Source organism: Staurois parvus, unplaced genomic scaffold (genome assembly GCF_062004578.1).
Source record: "Staurois parvus isolate SC_StPar_1 unplaced genomic scaffold, SC_StPar_1.0 ptg000006l, whole genome shotgun sequence".
Lineage (NCBI taxonomy): Eukaryota > Metazoa > Chordata > Amphibia > Anura > Ranidae > Staurois > Staurois parvus.
In genome coordinates, this window is record NW_028317802.1 from 13,470,342 (window position 1) to 13,487,292 (window position 16,951).

A 16,951-nucleotide genomic window follows, 5' to 3' on the forward strand; every position below is an offset into this window, starting at 1 on the left:
CCAAACCAGGCATCCTACTTCAGCTTACACTGAACATGTGCTTTGCCCATGCAAGACAACACAACAGGTTCACTTAATTTCCACTGCATATACTCACCTTCTCTTCACTTGCCTACCTTCAAGTGTGGGAAGCATGCTACTCACTCTCCCTCTGCCCCCAGTGCAGCACTGGGAGCCTGAGCGTTTAGTCGCCAGTAACCAGCTTTGTCACTTAGGTGCAAGGAGACAGTTCTTATCTTGGATAAATTCTGACCAGGTTGGCTGAGAGCTTGCATAGGTGTTCTCCTCTTTACTTTCATGAGCAGTGGAGGAACATAGTATACCGTATTTTTTGCTCCATAAGAAGCACCTGACCGTACAGGCTGCATGGGGCGTGGTCAGTGGAGCTTCGCCCCCTCCTTGCTGGCTGGTCCGGTATCCTAACACTGCGGCGGCGACGGGGAGAGGCCTAATCAATATGCGCTCCATAAGATGAAGAGAGAGGCCTGGTCAATATTCGCTCCATAAGACGCACAGACATTTCTCCCTAATTTTGGGGGGTAAAAAAGTGCATCTTATGGAGCAAAAAATACGGTAAGTACAAACTTTAAGTAACTTTGTGCATTTTCCAATCAACTGCAAACTTGAAATTTAAATCCAATTTATCCATTTACTTTTTTAGTTTTATATACAAGTGCCATATACAATCACATCCACAGAGAAACATATGTGTACAACTATTTTTGGATTCAATTAAAATTTAATTATCTATGGAATTAACACTGGATTGTCTTTATTTGTTCTTAAATTTCTATGAGATTTTGGTTTTCAAAGGCTTCCTGCCAAGAAAGTCTAAAAGTGGTCTACATGTGTGCAGACTTACAAATATGAATCATTTCGTCCTCTCAGTAGGCTTTCCTTGACAACGCCTACACATTGTATAAAGAGGACACGTCTTTGTCTCTGTTTTTAATTTGGTATTTGGAACTGAGCAGAAATACCATATGTTTTCAGTTATGACCAATTTATTCAGTTCTTGTAACACATCAGAATAGAAAAGCGACTGCTTTAAATGGAGGAATACATTATTTTCTCTCTGGAATATTTCCCAACTATTATGTCTAGTGTCAAGTGTTTTATATAAGCTGCAAACTGATGGGAATGATTTATAAGAGCTGGAGGAAAGGAAAGTGTTGAACTCATATCAGTAGCAGTGGGGACCAGCTATGACCCTTTCTCATGTTTCTTTCCCACTAATATAATAAAAGAGAGAGCTCATTCACAGTACAATGCGACCCTCTCTGTTGTTTCAGGTGCTGCACAATGAAGCTCATCAATGCTTCCCATATGTAACTCCCAGGGTAGAAGCATTCACAAAGCTTTATTTTTAGACAATATATGTGCATACAAAATTATTTTTTTTTTCCTTAAAATTTCTATGCCCTAAATATGGTACACAATTTAAAATATACTAGTTAATTTTTCCTTAAATGCGTTGTACTAGTAGGTTGCCTTTATGTCACACAACTCATATTTTGTTATATTGATCTGTGAAAATGTTGAAAAGTTTATGATTTGGGTTTTTCGTGGTTTTCTTCAAAAGTCTGTTTCAGTTTGGCTGCCCTGTTCCCAATATTTTAGAAAATATCCTACTACAACCCCTGACAAAAAGTATGGAATCACCACTCTTGGAAAATGTTCATTCAATTGTTAATTTGTGTAGAAAATAAATAATCACAGACATGTCTCAAAACAATTTTCATTGAACATTCCAACCTTTTGACTTTAAGAAACACTTAAAAAAATTAAAAATAAAGAAAACTGTAGTCGGTTGCAACTGTTTTTACAGATCAAGCAGAGGAAAAAATTATGGAATCACTCAATTCTGAGGAAAATATTATGTGATCATGAAAAAAAAAACACTAGAGTACACCACTAGTACTTTGTTGAACCACCTCTGGCTTTTATAACAGCTTTCTCTGAGTCATGAATTTAACTATCGACAAACAGTATTCTTCATCAATCCGGCTCCAACTTTCTCTTACTGCAGCTGCCAGATCAGCTTTGCAGGTTGGAGCCTTGTTACGAACCATTTTTTTTCATTTCCACCATAGATTTTCAATTGGATTGTGGTCTGGACTATTTGCAGGCCATGCCATTGACATTACGGCCTTGATTTACCTAGAATAAGGTGCAGCAGCAGACGCTGAACATTCAACCGCACCCAATTAAATCAATTAAGACCTTTGGAAAAGCGTCTTTGGCTAGACGGATTTCTCTAGTAAATGTCTTCTCCGTCCAAAAGTAGATGACTTCCATTGAAAAGTAGACTTTCTGCCACGGGCGTGTGCCTAGTCGCCAACTGGGCACTTTAGTATATCAGGGCCTATATTTCTTTCTTGAAGGAAAGTTTTCATGGCCTTTGCCCTATGGCGAGATGCATTATCATCCTGAAAAATTATGTCATCATCACTAAACATCCTTTCAATTGATGGAATAAGAAATGTGTCCAAATGCTCAGTATAAACTTATCCATTTATTGAAGATTTAATGACTGTTATCTCCCCCGTACCTTTCCCTGACATGGAACCCCATATCATCAATGATTGTGGAAATTTGCATGTTTTCTTCAGGCCGTTGTCTTTATACATTTTATTGGAGCGGCACCAAACAAAAGTTCCCTGCCCAATGCAGATTCGTGATTCATCACTGAATATCTCTTTCATCCAGTCTTCCGCAGTCCATGATTGCTTTTCTTTAGCCCACTGTAACCTTGTTTTTTTCTGTTGAGGTGTTAACGATGGTTTTTGTTTGACATTTCTCTATGGAAATCCCATTTCCTTTAGGCGATGTCTTACAGTTCGGTCACAGACATTGACTCCAGTTTCTGCCCATTTGGTTTGTTGTGCATTTTCTGTTTTCAAGGCATATTGCTTTAAGTTTTCTATCTTGACACTTTGATGTCTTCCTTGGTCTATCAGTATGTTTCCCTTTTACAAGCTTCCCATTTTATTTGTACTTGGTCCAGATTTTACACACAGCTGACTGGGAACAACCAACATCTTTTGCAACATTCTGTGATGATTTACATTCTTGAAGAAGTTTTATAATCCTCTCCTCTGTTTCAACTGACATCTCTCCTGTTGGAGCCATAATTCATGTCAATCAGCTTGGAGCAACAGCTCACCAAAGTGTGCAAGCACTCTTTTTTAACTGCAGACTATTTAGCAGATGTAATCTGATGCAGATGTTTGTTTAAGAACTGCAAAGTACATGGAGATTCCATAATATTTTCCTCAGAATTGAGTGATTCCATATTTTTTTCCTCTCCTTGATCTGCAAAAACAGTTGCAACTGACTACAGTTTTCTTTCTTTTTTATTTTTTAAGTGTTTCTTAAAGCCAGAAGTTTGGAATGTTAAATGAAAATAGTTTTGAGCCATGTCTGTGATTATTTTTTTTCTACACAATTAAACAATTGAATGAACATTTTCCAAGAGTGGTGATTCCATAACTTTTGCCAGGGGTTGTAATGTAAGATTAAATATCAGTGCGTTCCAAGTCTCTTATATTTTATTTAGCTATTTCATAACCACCTATTTTAACCTATTTTTTTTTCATAAAAGAAGAGATTTTTTTTTATATATGATGGGGTCCATACAACTGGAATTGCTTTTTTAAGTAGAATTTATTCACATGGAAGAAGAGTAATAATGGGTGTGTAATATATACCCGGGACTCATATTCCAACAAATGCAGATACAAGAAAATATGTTTTTTGTGCATTGAGGGACATGCAGAGACTTTTAAAAAAAGTGGCTGCCTAATGTATTAATGCAAGAAAATGTGTGTTGAAGCACGCTGTGTTGTGGTGTGTATGGGTCCTTAAACACATTTCCCTCATACATTTTGTGCAGCCATCAGCTGATTTTATCTTCCATATCAGTTTCCTTCCCAACAACCATTATTTGACTGCCCTGCTCCTTCCCCTACATACAATAGTATGTGCCATTCTTTCTGCACAGAAGGCAGCTGCTTGTAATAGCAGACACACCAGAGATTGTAAGTATTCCTATTTTTGCCACTAGGCAAAATGCAACCTTTTATCACCAGATGCTGTAGAACTGCTGGTCCTACCAAGGATCTGTTGGGACTTTAGCACATAATTTCATCATTCATAACATCAAAAATTCAAACTGGGTGGTGTATAGCTGTTTATGTCATCAGGTACCTTAGCTCATTTGATACAGTTAGCCCATATATATTTGGACACAGGCACAATTTTAGACTTTTTCAGGTATTTACCAAAACATATTCAAGCTATAGTTATATAATGGATATAGGCTGAAAGTACACACTAGGGTTTAATTTGAGGGTATGTACATCCAAATTGGAGGAAGGGTTTAGGAATTACAGCTCTTAAGAGTAGCCATGCCTCCTTTTTTCAAAGGACCAAAAGTAATTGGACAATTGAATCAAAAGCTGTTTCATGGTCAGGTGTGGGCCACTCCGTTACTTCTTCATCAATTAAGCAAGTAAAAGGTTTGGAGTTGATTCTAAGTGTGGTATTTGTATTTGGAATCTATAGATGTGAACCTACATCATGTGTTCAAAGGAGTTGTCCATGCAAGTGAAACAGGCTGTTGTAAGGCTTCAAAAACAAACAAAAAAAATCCATCAGAGAGTTAGCAGCAACATTAGGAGTGGCCAAATCAACAGTTTGGTACATTCTGAGGAAAGAAGAACACACTGGTGAGCTCAGCAACATAAAAAGGCATGGACGTCCATGGAAGACAACAGTGGTGGATAATCGCAGTATCCTCTCTATGGTAAAGAACAACCCATTCACAACATACAGACAAGTGAAGGACACTCTCCAGGAAGTGGGCGTATCATTGTCAAAGTCTACAATCAAGAGAAGACTTCATGATAGCAAATACAGAGGGTTCACCACAAGGTGCAAACCATTCATAGGCCTGAAGAATAGAAAAGCCAGATTAGACTTTGCCAAAAAACATCTAAAAAAGCCAGACCAGTTCTAGAAAAGCATTCTTTGGACAGATGAAACTAAGATTACAGTGAAGGAAATAAGTATTTGATCCCCTGCTGATTTTGAATGTTTGCCCACTCTCAAAGAAATTATCAATCTAAAAATAGAATGGTAGGTGTATTTTAACACTGAGAGACAGAATAGCAACAGAAAAATTCAAAAGAAATGCATGTCTAACAAATTATGAACAGATTTGCATGTTCATGAGGGAAATAAGTATTTGATCCCCTATCTCTCAGGGCTCCAGGGTATGACCAGAGGTATGTGAACTGACGCAGGGAAACGCAGGCTTCAGATAAGTTATAAACAATATAATTTATTAAAGACTAACAATACAAACATAAACGCAGTGCAATACTAAAACATAACACAGTGCAAACGAACCAAACCAAACCACCCACAGATAACAGTACATACGATGCAAGCGTCGTCAGGCAGGCCGGGTCAATAACAATCGGGCAGGTAGGTACAGGGGGTCAGGCAGAGAATGGTCGGGGTACAAGCCAGGGATAAAACAGGAGAAGTCAGCAGAGGTCCGGATCAGGCAGGGTCAGCAACGAATCAGACAGAGACAGGGACAGGGACAGGGACAGGAACAGGAATGCAGGAACAAGATACAGGGCCCAGGAAAAACACACACCAAGGCAGAGACTGCAGGTCTGGCCATCCCTTAAATACACCTGCATAATCAACTTCAGGTGTTTGGCTGGCTGCAGGGTTGAGTCTCTGATTGCTGGGAGCACCCGCTGGCCAGCCCTGGTACTGCAGCCCACAAGGCAGGTGAGACCCACCATTACTGGCAAGTCCATTCCTGACAGTACCCCCCCCCCTCAAGGAGCGGCCTCAGGACGCTCCAAACAGTTCTAGCTGGGCAAAATGTTCCACCGCCCGGGTCTGGTAACTGGCAGGATATCAAAGACTGGCACACCGGGCAGGACTCCGGGCAGCGGCACACCGGGCAGGACTCCGGGCAGCGGCACACCGGGCAGGACTCCGGGCAGAGGCACATCGGGCTGCACTCCGGGCATAGGCACATCGGGCAGGACTCCGGGCAGCGGCACATCGGGCAGGACTCCGGGCAGCGGCACATCGGGCAGGACTCCGGGCAGCGGCACATCGGGCAGGACTCCGGGCAGAGGCACATCGAGCTGGACTCCGGGCAGAGGCACATCGAGCTGGACACCGGATCACCAGGCGGAGCGGCAGGCACGGGGCCACCAGGCGGAGCGGCAGGCACGGGGCCACCAGGTGGAGTGGCAGGCACCGGGCCTCCAGGAGGGGCGGCAGGCACCGGGCCCCCAGGAGGGGCGGCAGGCACCGGGCCCCCAGGAGGGGCGTCAGGCACCGGGCCCCCAGGAGGAGCGACAGGCATCGGGCCCCCAGGCGGGGTGGCGGGTGCCGGGCCCCCAGGCGGGGCGACAGGCATCGGGCCCCCAGGCGGGGCGACAGGCATCGGGCCCCCAGGAGGGGCGGCAGGCATCGGGCCCCCAGGTGGGGCGGCAGGCGCCGGGCCCCCAGGCGGAGCGGCGGGCACCGGGTCATCAGGCACGACAACGGGCATCGGGTCACCAGGCATCAGGTCATTTGGCTCACCAGCGGGAACCGCGTCATCTGGCAAGGCAGTGGGCACCGAGTCACCAGTCACGACAGTGGGTTCCGAGTCAACTGGCATGACCACGGGCACTGGGTCAGACATTGGATCATCTGGCTCGACAGCGGGCATCGGGTCACCAGGCATCAGGTCATTTGGCTCGACAGCGGGCACCGCGTCATCTGGCAAGGCAGTGGGCACCGAGTCACCAGGCACGACAGTGGGCTCTGAGTCAATTGGCACGACAGCGGGCACCGGGTCATCAGGTACCGGATCGTCTGGATCGACAGCGGGCACCGGGTCATCTGGCGTTGGATCGTCTGGCTCGACAGCGGGCATCGGGTCACCAGGCATGACAGCGGGCACTGGGTCACCAGGCATCAGGTCATTTGGCTCGCCAGCGGGCACCGTGTCATCTGGCAAGGCAGTGGGCACCGAGTCACCAGGCACGACAGTGGGCTCCAAGTCAACTGGCATGACCGCGGGCACTGGGTCAGACATTGGATCGTCTGGCCCGAAAGCGGGCATCGGGTCACCAGGCATGACAGCGGGCACTGGGTCATCAGGCACCGGATCGTCTGGATCGACAGCGGGCATCGAGTCAACTAGCCTAATGGAATCATCAGGCTGGATCAGTTCATCAGGCTGGGTAGAAACATCATGCTGGGTAGAGGCATCAGGCTGAATGGAGGCATCAGGCTGGGTGGAGGCATCAGGCTGAATTGTGGGCGCAGAGGCACCAGGCTGCACCACGGAAGGCAGGTTCTCAGATGGGAGGCTGACCGGTTTGGATACTGGCAGGATGGTATTGGTTGGAAACAACTTTCGCCTTTTCCTGGTTTTAGTTACCGGAGCACCGTAAGTAAGCGCAGGTTTGTAAACGGATGGAGCAGCTGGAGACAGAGAAGAGCTGGAGGATGGAACAGGGGAGGGAACAGTTGCTACAGAGGGCTTTACAGGGTTAAAGGCAGGATAGGTGCAGCGAGTGGGAACAGGGTACTGACATGCGGTAGATAGCAGGATATACTGGGCTGTAACTGGAGGTGCTGTTGGGAATGCAAGAATAGAGCTTTGAAGAAATAGATTAGAAGCAGGACTGGGTTTTTGCAAGCTGACTGAGGCTGGGTGCAACAAGTCTGACCATGTCTGCAGTATGGGTTGAACAAAGCTCAGCTTACACAAAGCCTGTCTGACCAAAGACTGCACTGCGTTTATACAATCTCTTAGTACCTGTTGTGAACATGCAGAATAACGCTCCAGAAAGTAATCCACATCATCCTCTAATAACCATACCAGGGACTCTACCTGGTCGGCACTAAATGGGGGCAAAAATTCATCCCTGCATTCGGGGATACCAGATGAAACCAACTCAGCACAAACCTGAATCAATGGCTGCACCTCAGAGAACTCTGTGCCCTGATCTACTAGGCAATGAGCGATCCGTATACATTCTAGCAGTTCTTCCCTGGTATACTCCCTCAGAGTCTGATAAGCATACTCTCTGTCATCAAACACTAGCAGAGATAAATACACAACCTCATCAAGATCCATCCTTCCCAGCAACAAGCCAAGATGGCTTCCCTGTGCAGCCACTTCTGGTCAGGATGGCCTTGGTGTAATATCAGGGCTCCAGGGTATGACCAGAGGTATGTGAACTGACGCAGGGAAACGCAGGCTTCAGATAAGTTATAAACAATATAATTTATTAAAGACTAACAATACAAACATAAACGCAGTGCAATACTAAAACATAACACAGTGCAAACGAACCAAACCAAACCACCCACAGATAACAGTACATACAATGCAAGCGTCGTCAGGCAGGCCGGGTCAATAACAATCGGGCAGGTAGGTACAGTGGGTCAGGCAGAGAATGGTCGGGGTACAAGCCAGGGATAAAACAGGAGAAGTCAGCAGAGGTCCGGATCAGGCAGGGTCAGCAACGAATCAGACAGGGACAGGGACAGGAATGCAGGAACAAAATACAGGGCCCAGGAAAAACACACACCAAGGCAGAGACTGCAGGTCTGGCCATCCCTTAAATACACCTGCATAATCAACTTCAGGTGTTTGGCTGGCTGCAGGGTTGAGTCTCTGATTGCTGGGAGCACCCGCTGGCCAGCCCTGGTACTGCAGCCCACAAGGCAGGTGAGTCCCACCATTACTGGCAAGTCCATTCCTGACACTATCATTCAGCAGAATTTTTGGCTACCAGGTGTCTTTCATACAGGTAACAAGCTGAGATTAGCAGCAGTCTCTTAAAGGGACTCCTCGAGCGTCTCGTCTACACCCGCCTATGCTCTCACCTCAACGACAACAACCTCCTCGATCCCCTACAGTCTGGCTTCCGCCCCCTACACTCCACCGAAACCGCCTTACTCAAACTCTCCAACGACCTTCTAACCGCCAAAGCTAATGGCCACTATTCAGTGCTCCTACTCCTTGACCTCTCTGCGGCCTTCGACACAGTTGACCACCCCCTCCTCCTCAAAATACTACACTCCCTCGGCCTCAGAGATTCTGCTCTCTCCTGGCTCTCATCCTACCTGTCACAACGCTCTTTCAGCGTTACCTATAATGCTACCACCTCCCCCTCACTCCCCCTCTCTGTTGGGGTCCCTCAAGGCTCTGTCCTTGGGCCCCTTCTCTTCTCCATCTACACCTCCTCCCTTGGCCAACTCATACACTCTCACGGCTTCAACTACCACCTCTATGCCGACGACACACAAATCTATCTCTCAACCCCCCACCTCACCCCTTCGGTCTCTGCCCAAATCACACACCTACTGAGCGACATATCAGATTGGATGTCGCTCCACTTCCTTAAACTGAATCTCTCCAAAACCGAGCTCCTTGTCTTCCCCCCAGCCCGAACCCCACCCCCCATTGACTTCTACATCACATCCAACAACGTCAATATCAAACCCGCTCTGCAGGCCAGAGTACTTGGTGTCATTCTGGACTCCAACCTATCCTTCCAGCCCCAAGTCCAATCTTTAACAAACTCGTGCAGACTCCACCTCCGCAACATCGCCAAAATCCGCACGTTCCTAACCCCAGAAACCACTAAACAGCTCATCCACTCCCTCATCATATCACGACTCGACTACTGCAACTCCCTCCTCACTGGCCTGCCTCGCCGCTGGCTATCCCCGCTTCAGTTGATCCTGAATACGGCTGCCAGACTCATTCACCTTTCCAACCGCTCCATTTCCGCCACCCCCCTCTGCCAATCCCTCCACTGGCTTCCGATTGCGCAACGGATCAAATTTAAAATCCTAACACTGACGTACAAAGCTGTCCACCATACTGCCCCGAACTACATCACTGACCTAATATCCAAGTACCGCCCAACACGCACACTCCGCTCCTCACAAGACCTCCTTCTCTCTAGTTCCCTGGTCTCCTCCTCCCATGCCCGCCTCCAGGACTTCTCCAGGGTGTCACCCATCCTCTGGAACTCCCTGCCCCAACCCATCAGATTATCACCTACTCTCCTCTCCTTTAGGCGCACCCTGAAAACCCATCTCTTCAGGGAAGCCTACCTCACCCCTTGCTAACTTGCTGACCTCCTCCACTCTTCCTACTACTCCATCCCCCACAGCTATCTCCTCCTGTACCACCACCCCCTCCCTCCTAGATTGTGAGCTCGAAAGAGCAGGGCCCTCGATCCCCTCATGTTTTGCATTGTATTGGTATTGTTCTGTCACATGTTCTGTCCCCCTTTGTAATGTACAGCGCTGAGTGAACTATTGGCGCTTTATAAATACTGTATAATAATAATAATAATAATCTTATTTTGTTACCTGTATAAAAGACACCTGTCCACAGGAGCAATCAAATAGATTCCAAACTCTCCTCCATGGCAAAGACCAAAGAGCTGTCCAAGGATGTCAGGGAAATGATTGTAGACCTACACAAGGCTGGACTGGACAACCAAACTATTGCCAAGCAGCTTGGTGACAAGGTGACAAGTTGGTGCAATCATTTGCAAATGGAAGAAACACAAAACAACTGTCAGTCTCCCTAGGTCTAGTGCACCATGCAAGATCTCACCTTGTGGCGTGTCAATGTTCATGGGAACAGTGAGGAATCATCCCAGAACTACACGTGAGGATCTTGTCAATGATCTTCAGGCAGCTGGGACCACAGTCACCCAGAAAACAATTAGTAACACAATTTCAACATCAGCTGAGATGAATGAACTCCTGCGTGGGAGTGATGTCATCTTGAGCCTGCCAATGAAAAATGGCCAAAGATGAGTACCTGGAAGACTGGCCACAGATGTCAGTGACCATGAGGGAGCTCTGGGACACTCCAGCACTGAAGTGGAAGTGAATATAGTTTTGCTTTAACGATAATGAGCTTGGCTGGCGGCAGACTGTAGGCATGCAACAAGAAGCAGGAACCAGATGTGAGCTTGCTGGACTGAAGAGTTGTAGCAGGCTGGATGAGCAGGATGCAGGGTCAAACGAGCTCATTCAGTAACAGTCAGGCAGATCAGGCATAGACTGCAGACAGCAGGATAGTCGGGCCACAAGCCAAGTCAGCAACGTAAGCTAGATCAGGCAAGAACAGGAGGTGGAAGCAGAATCCAGAGATAAGTCAAGTTTGGGGCAGGTAGCAGACAAACAGAGGTCAGGAACAAGCCGGGTCAGGATCAGAGGTCAAACACAGGTATCAAGATCGAGCACACAGAGGTTGTAGACCAAACAGCAATGAATCAATACTGTAGCCTGTTTAAATACCCTGTTTGGCACCAGCATTGGTTACAGGCATGCGCCTGGATGCACAAGTGTGCATGCCTATGCCCACATCCATGAACATCTACCAGGCCAGTTGCTGGTCTATGCATGTGCATATGTATGTGCCAGAACTTTCATTTGCACTATGGCCACGCCTTCCCTGACACAGACTGGTTGTGCCCAAGTGGATCCATTGACCGACTTGGGTACAACCAGCCTGCTGTTTTTATTCAATGTGATTACTGCCAGTGGCTATAGCCACCAGCATTAATGATTAATGCATGCTGGGAAGGCTCCCTGCTGGCAGGAAGTAGTCTTCCATCAACACTGACTATGTTGATGGGCAGGAAAGAAAATCGTATCATCTATTGCTTGCCTAGGTAAAAAAAAACAAGACAATGCTTTAATGATATTCATTATATTTTCCTTTGGTTTGCTTTATTGTGTTAATGTAAAGATAATTATATCTTTCTATAAATTGCAGATTTGGAGTTCCTTTTAATTTGTCATGTTAGCTTTTTTCATGAAAAATGTATACTAGTTATCAGGAGATTAAACCATGCCATGTGTTTTGATCTTTTTTTTTCAAAACAAGTTTAATAACCAACTTAAAAAATACACATTAGGACGCGCTTTCTTTACAAAAGAAAATAAAAAGTCAATTTGTAATCATTCAAGCAAGAAATATTGTAGTCAGAAAGTGGTACCATCAAACACATGTTGCAATGTAAATTTTATTTACCACAGCTAAATGAAGCTAGAGCAAGGGACATGTGTTCTAATAGCTGAATAGTGGCTTGTGCTTATCACAACCATTTTCCTTCAAAGGGTGGCTTGTTTATCAGTAAGATTTTATCTGTTATTGGCAATATCCCATCCAGACTTACCAGCATATTCCCAATAGAGCAGCGCTCTTGATTGATGACATACACGTGGCAGCTCCCCCCCAGACAACATTTTGGTAGACCAACCAAAAAATCAACCAGTCACTAATACCACTGGCTTGCCTCTAAACATTCCCATATGGTCAATGGAATGCTTATTTGTTGAGCCATGCTAATTACCCCTAGAAATTATCTTCCTGCAGTCTTCCCTTGGATATATAAATTTCCAGGTTTTAACCTGTATTCTCCTTTTCTCTCATTACATCATAGGTTGAGAGATGATTTCACTCATGGTTCTGATTTGGGTTTTTCCATGTGTAGCCAATAACCAGCTCACCAGTTCTGCTAAAGGAGAGTTACCTTATTCCAAAGACAACTCTGAGCTTCTCTGCAGCATGCCAGGACCTCCCGGACCACCTGGAGTTCCAGGTCATCCTGGATCCACAGGCACTATTGGAAGAATGGGCTTTCCAGGGAAAGATGGCAAAGATGGAAAGGATGGAGATAAAGGAGAAAAAGGAGATGATGGTATGCTACTAAAATATCTGTTTTATTTCTTCTTAACTATACATACTTATAGAATAATTCCACCCTAAAAGGCATAATAGGCACCTAGAGTAGGATATGGAATACATTCCACCAAAGCACAAAAGAGGTGCTCCACTGGAAATACACAGGCCCCCCTTACCTGTTCAGAGGCTGACAGGACCAGGTTCCAGTTCAAGAGCACACCACATAACGCAAGCTAAGTCTAGGGGGAATAATTTTGAAGATTTATTTCAATACTTGAACACAAGTAGGTAGAGGAATGAGGGTGCTTCTCAGCCTTAAGTAATGCTGGTGGTAGAGGGGACAGGCAGTTAGCATGAGACTCTGTAAGAGCAGTCACAGACCATGTAGCAATCTCTGGCATCTAACCCTCACACAACCCTCAACCCAAGCATAAGCATACCTGGATCTCTAGGCAAAAGGCCATACTCGCAATGTCCAGAGGCAGTTCCACAACCAGCTTCCCAGCAACACTCCTAAGTGAAAGAGTTCCCTATTCCAGCAGAGATTTTACAGGCAGTGTCTTTCAGCAAATTTCTTTAAGTTAAAGTTCCTCCAAGGCCCTCATCAGGGGCAGATGACCCAGGAGAGAGAGTGACACTGAATAAATCCTCCCAAACATTCATCTTCTCCCCAGCCATACTTTCTGAATGCCCCCTTTCAGGGATTGGCTGGGGTTAGATAAATATTCATAGCCCTAAGATTGATCCTCATAATATACACAATATTGCCAAAAGTATTGGGACCCCGCCAAATCATTGAATTCAGGGGTTCCAATCACCTCGATGGCCACAGGTGTATAAAATCATGCATGCAGACTGCTTCTACAAACATTTGTGAAAGAATAGGTCGCTCTCAGGAGCTCAGTGAATTCAAATGTGGTACCGTGATTCCATGAGCATTGCCACCTGTGCAATAAGTCCATCCGTGAAATTTTCTTGCTACTAAATATTCCACGGTCAACTGTTAGTGGTATTATAACAAAGTGGAAGCAACTACTGGGAACAACAGCAACTCAGCCATGAAGTGGTAGGCCACGTAAAATGACACAGCAGGGTCAGAGCATGCTGAAGTGCACAGTGCGCAAATGTCACTGTCTGTAGAGTCAATAGCTAAAGACCACCAAACTTCGTGTGGTCTCCAGATTAACACAACAGTGAGTAGAGAGCTTCATGGAATGGGTTTCCAAGGCTGAGCAGCTGCATCCAATCCTTACATCACCAAGTGCAATGCAAAGTGTCAGATGCAGTGGTGTAAAGCACGCCACCACTGGACTCTAGAGCACTCTGGATTGATGAATCTTGCTTCTCTGGCAATCCAATTGACGTATCTGGGTTTGGCATTTTCCAGGAGAACATTACCTGCCTGACTGCATTGTGCCAAGGGTAAAGTTTTGTAGAGGGAGCATTATGGTGTGGGGTTGTTTTACCGGGGTTGGGGTTGGACTTGGCCTGTTAGTTCCAGTGAAGGGAACTCCTAAAACATCAGCAAACCAAGACATTTTGGACAATTTCATGCTCCCAACTTTGTGTGAACAGATTGGGGATGGCCCCTTCCTATTCCAACATGACTGTGCACCAGTGCACAAAACAGGGTCAATAAAGACATGGATGAGTGAGTTTTGGGTGGAGGAACTTGACTGGCCTGCACAGAGTCCTGACCTCAACCCAATAGAACACCTTTGGGATTAATTAGAGTAGAGACTGCGAGCCAGGCCTTCTCATCTGACATCACAAATGCGCTTCTGTAAGAATGGTCAGGCATTCCCATAGACACACTCCTAAACCTTGTGGACAGCCTTCCCAGAAGAGTTGAAGCTGTTATAGCTGCAGAGTGGGCCAACTCAATTTTGAACCCTACGGTTTAAGACTGGGATGCCATTAAAGTTCATGTGCATGTAAAGGTAGACGTCCCAATACGTTTGGCAATGTAGTGTATTTCCTATAATATTTCTGAAATAGAAATATTCTTCATGGAAATTTGAGTAGGAAAATCTTAAATGATTTAAAAAAAAAAAAAAACCAAATGCACATTTTTTTGCAGGTTTTTTTTCTAAGAAACCTACTGAGCAAATCTCCGCAGATTCTCAGCATAGCTGTCTGCCCATACCTTGTATGGGCAGGCAGTTGCCTGGGAGCAGTAAGATCAATGGACTATGACAACGCCTACTTGTAGGCATTAATTTACAGGAAACTGGGAATGAATGATGTGGCCATGTGGGCAGAGTCCCACTTTTTTCAAATAGTGACAGCTGGCATAGGTAGAAGGTTCCCCATCTGCTACCACAGGGAGGAGGAGAGAGACTGCAGATGCTGGAACATATTACATGATCCACCCTTAAAAAGTTTTTTAAAAGAAAAACGTATCCTTTAAAGGAACCAGGGAAGCTTGGAAACATTTGGAAGCTGTATGTGCCAGTGGAGGCATTATTACAAATTAGTAAATGAAAGGGTACTCCTGCATGTGAGGCTTTGAATGTCTTCCAGTTGAAATAAGTATATATCAAAAGCCCAGGAATTTTTTTTCAGCGGGAGCACGGTTTCGCCACCTCCAGCACTGAATATAAGTAATGGCAAGGAGTGCTGGGATTTGTTGTTTCTGGGGAGTCTTATATTGCTAGGGGTGGGGTAAATTGTTGCTGTGAGGGGTCTACTGTTGAGGAGGTAATCTATTGTTGCTGGGGTGGTATTTTGTTGCAGGGGGTCTTTTGTTGCTGGGAGGGTTATTGTTGCTGGCTGAAGAGGATCTATTTTACTGCTTTTTTTGTTATTAACAAATTTCATTCAAATCACTTAGCACCAAAAATGATACCTGGTTCTGAGTTCTCTAAAAGGGGCGGTATTGGTATGTGGGTAGGGGGTGGGACCAATGGGCAGGGCTCAGAGGTAGGTAGGGGGCAAAGTCGAGGAGTGACTCAAAAGTGGGAGTGCCTGCACCTATGCTCTGAGAAAAAAGCCCTGCAAAAGCAACCATTTAATCTAGTTATTGAGTCATAAATACTGTACTTAGATCTGTATCTTAGAGAGGACATGAAACTGTTTTGATGGCGAGTGTCATATTAACCTTCTGTGCATCAGGTACCAGACTGTAAAAAGGAAGGGTGGCCTTCTGAATGAGTCAGGCTATACTGCATTGCACAATATTGCCCATCAGTGAGCTGCTGGTCCATCTTTGGATAGCACAACTATTGTTTCACTATGTCTTCACAGGCTTACAAAAACAGTGGGGAAAGTAGTTATTTGATCCCCTGTAGATTTTGTATGTTAGCCCACTTACAAAGAAATGGTCTACAATTTTTATCATAGGTGTATCTTAAATGATAGAGACAGAATATCAGCCAAAAATCCAGAAAAAAATACATGGTACAAATATTATAAATTGAGTTGCAGTTCAGTAAGTAAAATAAGTATTTGATCTCCTACCAACCAACAATAATTCTGGCTCCCACAGACAGGCTATATGTTCATGTGGTACACAGATTAGTCCTGTCAATTTAAGAAGGTGCTCCTAACGACAACTCATGTGTATAAAAGACACCTTACCACAGAATCTCTTTCTTCTATTCAAACCTCACTTTGCCATGGGCAAGACCAAAGAGCTGTCAAAGGACGTCAGGGACAAGATTGTAGACCTGCACAAGGCTGGAATGGGCTACAAGACCATCAGCAAGAAGCTTGGTGAGAAGGACATAACCATTGGAGCGATTATACACAAATGGAAGAAATACAAAATAACCAATCACCCTCGGTTTGGAGCTCCAGATCGGATTTCGTCTCATGGGGTAAGGATGATCATGAGAAAAGTGAGGGATCAGCCTAGAACTGCACGGGAGAAGTTTGTAAATGATCTCAAGGAGGCTGGGACCACAGTCACCAAACAAACCATTGGTAACACAATACGCCACCATGGACTGAAATCTTGCAGTGTCTGCAAGGTCCCCCTCCTCAAAAAGGCACATGCAAAGGCCCATCTGAAGTTTCCCAACGAATATCTAAATGATTCAGAGCAGGATTGGGAGAAAGTGCTGTGGTTAGATGAGACCAAAATTGAGCTCACTTGTTTGGAGGAAGAAAAATGCTGACTATGACCCGAAGAACACCATCCCTACGGTCAAGCACAGAAGTAAAAAAACATTATGCTTTAGGGCCGTTTCT

At 45.3% G+C, this 16,951-nt stretch overlaps 1 protein-coding gene across 1 annotated transcript in view; it reads left to right on the forward strand.

Annotated features, from left to right (window-relative positions):
• C1QTNF2 (C1q and TNF related 2) overlaps positions 1-16,951 on the forward strand; it is a 46,429-nt gene that overhangs the window by 23,221 nt on the left and 6,257 nt on the right. Inside the window, exon 2 of the mRNA XM_089662558.1 lies at positions 12,519-12,776. Coding sequence (XP_089518684.1) covers positions 12,527-12,776 — 250 coding nt within the window. The 5' untranslated portion in view covers positions 12,519-12,526. The remainder of the gene's footprint in view (positions 1-12,518; positions 12,777-16,951) is intronic.